Source organism: Lissotriton vulgaris, chromosome 7, assembly GCF_964263255.1.
Source record: "Lissotriton vulgaris chromosome 7, aLisVul1.2, whole genome shotgun sequence".
NCBI lineage: Eukaryota > Metazoa > Chordata > Amphibia > Caudata > Salamandridae > Lissotriton > Lissotriton vulgaris.
Genome location: NC_141695.1, coordinates 167,072,888 through 167,081,110, shown reverse-complemented (window position 1 = coordinate 167,081,110; position 8,223 = coordinate 167,072,888). Strand labels below are relative to the sequence as shown.

General features: G+C 42.8%; 1 protein-coding gene across 3 annotated transcripts in view; it reads right to left on the bottom strand.

Annotated features, from left to right (window-relative positions):
* Positions 1 to 4,196: 4,196 nt before the first annotated feature.
* Positions 4,197 to 8,223, bottom strand: part of LOC147701077 (chemerin-like receptor 1) — a 58,292-nt gene continuing 54,265 nt past the window's right edge. For all 3 annotated transcript variants that reach the window (XM_086929863.1, XM_086929864.1, XM_086929865.1), the window contains one exon: positions 4,197 to 7,342. In XM_086929863.1, the coding sequence (XP_086785989.1) occupies positions 6,082 to 7,320 (1,239 nt within the window). In that variant the 5' untranslated portion in view covers positions 7,321 to 7,342 and the 3' untranslated portion in view covers positions 4,197 to 6,081. The remainder of the gene's footprint in view (positions 7,343 to 8,223) is intronic.

The window sequence follows — 8,223 nt, the reverse complement described above, 5'->3', positions numbered from 1 at the left end:
AGACCCAGCTGCAGTAAGTTCCTCACCCCCAAGCTCTGCCTCTCAGGTCCTGGACCCTTGGTGTGGCTCAGTGAGCTTAAATCAAGTTTTTGGGCTCATTGCGAATGGCCCATTCATACTGAGAGTGCAACGCTGGTACTGAAATCCAGAGGAAGCCGTCTGGAGCCCATCTCATCGCACAGAAACTCTGCAAGGCCTCCAAGAAACCCCGGAGACCTTTCAACCTTCATCAAAGTGGCAAGAACCTCCCTACAGACTATGGACTCTGGTACCCAGAGTCCGCTGGTGCAAGAACCACAACAGTGAGGATGGACACTTGTGTTGATGCGACTCACTGCTATAAAAGAACTCCACGACCGCAGAGGTACAGGACCGGCACTTGTGTTGACGCAACTCTTCCCTGCCAGAATAAAGCATCTCAGTCAGACAACCTCCATGACCTTGAGGGATCCTCTGAGCCCAATGACCCGAGTTCTCAGCTCCTTGCCCTATTATTATTATTAATATTATTATTATTATTAAATTAGTTTTGTAACGCGCGCAGCTACCCAAAAAGGGCTTCCCTTTTTGGGTAGCTACGCGTGCTAGAGCCCTTACACTCCTGGAAGTGGACCAGTCTACCTCCTGTAGGACCGCCTTCCCTGCCATGCCAACCGCAACCTCTTTGTGACATTCTGACGATGGCAAAACTCCTCGATCCGATTTACAGCAGCCTGCTGCCAGTGATGGTAGCTGTGTTGGCGGTCTGCTGAACACCTTCCTATTTCCTTGCTCTCAGTTGGCGGCAAGGGTAAATATAATTGCTGGTATGAACCGCCTCAGTATAGATACTGAATTCTGCACCTTCTAGGTGCACTGCACTGGGTGTTGGTCTGAGGCACCTGAAGACTGGACTGGAACTGTAAGTGGCATACTTGCTTTTTTCACCGCATAATTGTTTGCCTCCACAGGATAATATTGAGCTACTCTGAAATTGCACCGTCAACTTCTGAATCTGAACAGTATTTGTAATTAAAAACGTACTTACTTGATTGCGAAGACCTTAAACTTAAAATAAAGTACAAACAAAGTGTATTTTTCTAAAACTTGTCTGGATCTTGAGTTGTGTGTCCATTGTTGATCACTGTTGTGCAATATTGTCTTACACTCTTTTTTTATGCCTAAGGCTGATCACCAATACTACCACTAATCAATAACTTTGGGGTTTACATTGATCCCTGTACATTTTTGGGGAACCGCTGGACTCTGTGCATGGTATTATAACTTAGTGGTATTATCATATACAGAGCCGGCTTCCTACAGTCATCCAGTTGGTGAATTTGGTTCTGAAGAACTATCTACAATCAAATGCCTTATGTACAGATATGTTGAATAATACTCTCTCCAGGTCCTCTCAGACATTCTGCAGTCCACATCACATTCTTGTACTCTTAGCTGGATGTCAGCACAATGAATGGCACAACTGTTTTCCCGCATTTGGGCACAGAATTTCTGTAGTAACCAGTGAGTCTAAAAAGGCCCCACTTGGATCTGGATGGTGGCAGGTTCCCACTTCAACATAGACTGGATCTTGGCAGCAGATCATTCCAATGCCTAACTGATTTCTAAGATAAGGGTTATGAAATGTGTATAATTTGCTTTGACCTAATAATGCACACTTTTGTGAAAAAGATTTGAAATGATGGGAAATGCAAAAACCTGCATACTCGCGTTCATTGTGAATTTCACTAAGAAAAGAGCCCAAAACCCACAATCATCACAGACAACTGACGCTTGCATTCTGCTTGGTCGCGTTGTTCTTGTATCCCTAAATTTATTCCACAAATGGCATATCATTGTGTAACATGGCATAATAGTGTAAATACCAGGAATTTGGCAAAACGTGTAAACCGAATTTATCAAAATTACATGAAATTACACTAGCATAACTAAATTTGTGCCATTGCCTAGGCCAATGTTGAATACAAAGGACTGCCACACCAGGCACTTGGTTGGTTTGGTGGTCAGCTTCACACCCTGTATCCTGATCAGCACCTATTCTAGGTGCCTGAGGGGGTCGTCCTATGAATTACTAAAGACATCAATATCATCAAGGTTCACTATGGAGAACTCCTCTAGCCCTGAGAGAACATGGGTCACAAAGTGTTGAAATGCGGCAGCAGCATTGATAAGTTAAAACTGCAGTACCCTGAGCTGATATAACCCCATTTAGCATTAAAATTGCAGTCCCCTCCTTGGCACCAGCCACTAAACGAATCTGCCAGTAGCCTCTGATCACATCAGAAGTGTTTAATTAGTGAGCAAGACGCAGCAGGTTCACTAGCATATGAGTTCTGGAGATCAGGTTACATCAGTCTTCGGCATTTCACTTGGAACTTAGTAGGAAACACCAAAGCACTAGCATCTGGAACATTTCCTGGGCAGAAACGACATTGCACTTGCCCATGTGCTATCAGAATGCTTAATCTCCCCCAGTTCAACTTCTGCCTTCATGCTCTCCTGGGCCCTTATTATAAATAGGGTGCACTTTTCCTGTTTGCGCCATGGCACACCTTTAAATGTGTGCGCCCTGTACAAACAGGGAAAGTGCGCCCTATTACAGTGAATGTGCTGCCCTCAGGGTAGTCGCAAACTTGTGCTGCCCAGGGGGATGCCCGTTCTAGTGAAATATAGCCCGGCTGCTTTAAAGCCGCTCCATGTTTCACGTTCAGGTGGCAAACTTACCTGCACTTTAATGAGGGACAAGTGGTCCCTTTGCAGGCAGGTGCAGTGAGAGACTGCACCCGCCTCCAAGGGGATGTCTGTAGAATCCTTAGGACCCTCTTTCCCTCCCCAGAGGGCTGCCATCAGGGGGGCAGTAGCAGTGTGCCACATTTTTCTGTTGCACTTTCAATGCGTCTCCTGACAGTTTCTTTGCCTTTGTGCCCACATCCAGAATATGGCACAGGCTCAGAGGCAAATCAATTCCCTCATTTGCATGGGGCCATGCACTCATGCAAATGATAGCACTCCCTCTTGAGACAGCACTGGTACTACATGTGCACCAGTGCTATCGGTATTACAGATGGGACTGCACAAGCACGTACTGCTCCTTCTGTAATATCATAGTGCCTCGAGGCGCACAAAGTGGGTGCACAAGCCCATTGCACCTCCTATGCACTTTTTGTAATTCAGCCCCTGGAAATGGCCAGACATCCAGTCATTCTTGTCCTTAACTGACAAGCTGTCGGTGTCATAGACACAGACAGGTGTCAACTGAGGAGTCAGTGAAAAGAGGAGAGGCAACCCTCTTTCTGCTGCTCAGGTATTAGCTAGGGTAAACGTTTTACCCAATAAAAGAACCGTCCTCCATATCACCTTGCAGTGGGACAGGGAGAGATGCACTGACTTTGTCAACCTTCTCTTCCTTGCCATGATCTTTATAGGATAGTCTCGCGAGAGGTTTGGCTTAAGCCGCTGCGAATGGACCAGCCTCTTCGGGCTCCCTTGTGGCCCATGTGTCCACCAAGGAGTTAAACTGAGAGATCTACTTCGCTAACTTGTACTGCCCACATCTCTAACCCTCCAAAGCTCGTGGACAAATGGGTTTCAGCACCAACATCCCCAGGAAGAGATGCTCATTTATGCACCATTGCATTTTCAACTTGGAGAGAGTCAGAAAGTTAAAACACTTTGACTTTGCAAAGTGCAGGTTTGCAACTACAAAATAGCTTTGTACGTCACTCCCTAAATGTGGTTAGTAGAGCATATAAACTTGTAGAAACATGCCCACTACCTGAGGAAGAAAGTCGGCAGATACTTTTATCTCATATGTGGACCCATTGCCATAAAGAAATAGATTACTACCAAAATGGCAGCCACGTTTGTATACTAGCAGATGCCATCTTTTGGCAATAGGGCATGAAGAAGCATTACACAGCCTGCATTTTTAGCTACATGTGTAAAAAACAACTGTCAACCATTCCCCCAGTCATATAATTAGTTCTACTAGGAGGACAGGTGCACTTTGCTTTCCCACATCTATCAGAATATTTTTCCACGTACCTGATTGGTTGTGAGAACCTCCATGACAATAGAAATGCCTCATGCTTGGGAATACGGTGATAAAAGACGTTGTTTTCAACTCAACGTGTGAATCAGTTTCTTCCAGCACTTATGCCAATTTATTGATAATAAACACATTCTGCAAGACAATGCTCAATAAATACATATTTATGGCTAATAACATTATAACAATTGTTATTTATACAAATATGCAAAAGTGTATTTTCTGGCCCTTTGCTTGCAATAATTGTCTACCTTCCATGTGTGCGAATGGCTGTTGACGCAGTCCTCAAGAAAAAACACCTTTTCAAGGTGATTATTTAATTCACAAAATAAAGCCCTAATCACAATAAGAATAGATGGGGTCTGCATACAGAAGTATTAGTGCCCCATGCTTCCAGCTATAGGCAAAGCAGCATGAGGCACTCTTTACATATAGATGAATGTTTTATGCCTCACAAACCTGAACTCCTATCACACTGCTTACAAAAGATTCTAGAAGATAAAACGGTGATAAACAACCTACATTTGAAGTACAACTTTTCATTTTTGCAGCATTATATAAGGCGAGATAAGAATAAGCACTGGTAAATTCAATAGATCTGCTTTTGGCTGCCAGTCTTTTCACGTGGTGAAAATGTGCTTTGTTTGCTTGTGGCTTTTGTAAGATTTTACAGCTGGTAAAGCTGCCAGGCCTTCGCCAATAAATTATTTTTAAAAATGACTAACAACAAACACATTTCTTATATCTCAAATAGCACACATGACATAGTAATCCCTGGTATTGAAGGGAACTGCTTTGTGTGCAGAGGTGCTCCTTGTGAAGAGGAAGAATGGTGTCACTCACAATGAAGTCAGACAGGGACTGAAATGAGTTGATCCACTGCCTTCTACTGTCGTGGGTGGAAGAAAAACGTGAATGACACAATAGACCAATGGATGAACACAGTTAGATATAAGCCCCTATACCTACATCAAATATATACAATTTTGATAAAATCAAAAGATCTTGGCTAATGCCAGACTTAGAATCACAAGACAAGGGTTTATGGAAAAACATTGCCTTTTCTGTCATATGGATCTTTTCCATCGCTCTAATTCAATATGTTTTTTCATGGTCCAAGTTCTTCTCTCACCGGGCATTCCCTGGGGCCCAGGATGAGAATACACTGGAGACTGCCATTGCTTCTCAAATAGCTGCCGAGCTTCATGATCCACCTCCGAGAGTAAATGGAGAACTGGGGCCCCAAAGGGTCTGCTGCCTCTTGTTTTTGGGTGCATTGTAAGCACTGGGGCATCTAGGCAGTGGGGGTGGGTTGAAAATGGCCTCAAGCATATTTGCACCAGTGCTCTGCTGGTTTACAACTGAGAACATATTGTGCTGGAACTGGTTTGCACCTACATTTGACACTGTATTTGAGCTGGTGGTAATATTCCACAAACTTGCAAATCGCACACAGAACACAGCATTTATGCTACTATTCCATGTATTTTTTGCAGCCGGCAGGAAGGCCCAGCTCAAGCACTTGAAGTAAATACACTGCTAAAAACTGCAGAACTATTAGTTGGATCAAATACCACCTCATTGATAGGATACCCATTGATTTGTATGGTCATATCTATCATTTCAGAGCAAAACTGTCAAATGTTCTCAGACAAAACGAAAGGTGACAAAGTCCAGCGCTTGGCATAGTACCATGGGAAGAATTTGCACCATTTGCTTCTTTTTCTTGTGTTATGTTGCAGATCACATGTACAGAATGTTCACAATAGGTCTGGTCCAGGCCATGCACATAGTAAATTCTCCTCACAAGTGGCTGGCTCCTTGCCTTTACTGATATTCCATAGGTAGCATCTAGTTGGGAACACTCAAGAAGATCCCCTAAAGGCGATTTGTTCTTTGATCACTTGTTGACTTTAACATGTCAATATTCAAAGTGTTCTATGAGGGTGTGCAACATAAGAAGCCGCATAAGACACAGTGATTTAGCTGCATCCTCCACAACAGCTTTTGAAGCTGTTATTTTTTTGAGAAAGTTAGGTATCACGGATTTGTGTTTCCACCATTGATCGGGTTTGTGATTCCACCGTTGAGTTAGATTTTGATTTCATGGCAGTGTTATTTGTTGCCTGAGAAGCTTCTTCAATGAAGGCGTTCTCCAACATGGCGAGGATGGATGTACGGAACTTCTCTTTGAAGTCGCGGCCCACAAAGACATACAAGATGGGGTTGATGCAGCTGTTGATGAATGCGAGGCTTGTGGTGATTGGCACTCCAATGTCCTGCAGATTACCTGGACAAACCCCTTGGGTATACACAGCTAGCTCCAGGAAGGAGAAGACATGGTAGGGAAACCAGCAGATGAAAAAGCACACGATGACCGCAATGATGATCTTGAATGGTTTACTCGATGTCGCCAGGCGGTTTCTGCTCAACCTTATAGCAATAATGATATAACAAATCACAATGACTGAGAAGGGTAAGAAAAATCCTATCACAAACCTTGCCCAAATTATAGCTGAGTATCTGCGTATCCCAACTGCATATGTTTCGTCATCGCCCAACCCAAATTCATTGTAGCAAATTATATCTGTTGCATTTAGCTCCCTAAGGTCAGTGGTTCGGAAAATAAAATAGGGCAGGCTTACTATCAAAGATGCAGCCCACACCGCCAGGGCTATGAAGATGGCCAGCCGCGGAGTCCTATGGTTCTGAGACCACACGGGCCTGATCACTGAGATACAACGATCAATGCTGATCACCATCAGAAAGAAGATGCTGGCAAACATGTTCAGGAAGGCCACAGTGCTGTTTAACTTGCACAGGAATTTGCCGAATGGCCAGTGGAAGCCCAAGGCGATGTAGGTGATGCTAAGGGGCAAGAAGAAGGTGAAGATGAAGTCGGCGACTGCGAGGTTCAGAAACCACACGGTATTGACGGTCCTCTTCATCTTAAAGCCGGTGATCCATATCACTAGACCATTACCTGTCACCCCCAGGAAGAAAGCGACAAAGTAAATGAACATGGTAAAACCATGCAATGCTGCCTTAATGCCTTTATCCTCCTCCTCGTCACAGTAATAGTCGTCACTAGGGATTGTGAACTCTTCTGGACCAGTAAAATTTGTTGATAGTGGTGGAAAGGCAGTGTATACTGACAATGGTGAAAAGGTTGTGATATTGACTGATGATTCTGGAAAGGTTGTAGTATCTAGGGAGTAGGGTTCCAGCAAAGCAGAAGTCATCAACTCCGTATTTGATGTCATATTCTCCATCCTTTGGGATTGATCTAACGTTCTAAAAAGAAAAACAAAATGAAGAATCAGATCCTACATTGAAATACTTATCATGACCAGAGTAGTCCTTTGTGTTTATGTTTAGATCACACTGCTGCACGTTCTCTACAGGCCACAGCGCCCAAAGGACAAACCAGTGGCAGTCTGTGAGCAACACAAATGCTTGTAACATAAGATAGATTGAATCAGGTTACAGTATTTATTTTATTAAGCTATTCTCAAAAATAAGACATTTAAGAGTGATAAAAAGTAATTGTTTGAAGTAAATGACAAATCTTTCTGAAAACTTCCCCAAAATATCAATTTCTGGAATACTGTTCTTATTTTGTGATTAAGAAATAAGCAATAAAATAACATTCACTATTATGTGGGAACACGGATCAGACTCGTAGGGCCCGATTCACAGAATGAACTTAAGAATCAATCCTAAACTTACTACTATTTTGGTATTCACAGAATGAACTTACTACTTTTGGTATTCACAGAAGTTAGGATTTTGTCTTAAGTTTGTCTTAAGACAAACTTAAGACAGACTTAAGACAGACTTAAGACAAACTTAAGACAGACTTAAGACAGACTTCAGACAGACTTAAGACAAAATCCTAACTTAAGTCTGTCTTAAGTCTGTCTTAAGTTTGTCTTAAGACAAACTTAAGACAAAATCCTAACTTCTGTGAATACCAAAAGTAGTAAGTTCATTCTGTGAATGCCAAAAGTAGTAAGTGCATTCTGTGAATGCCAAAATAGTAGTAAGTTTAGGATTGAGTCTTAAGTTCATTCTGTGAATCGGGCCCCTAGTATGGAAGAAATGGTTACATAACTCATACAACCCCCCAACGTAATTAAATATGTTACAAGTCTCTACATAGATGTAAATTGAAG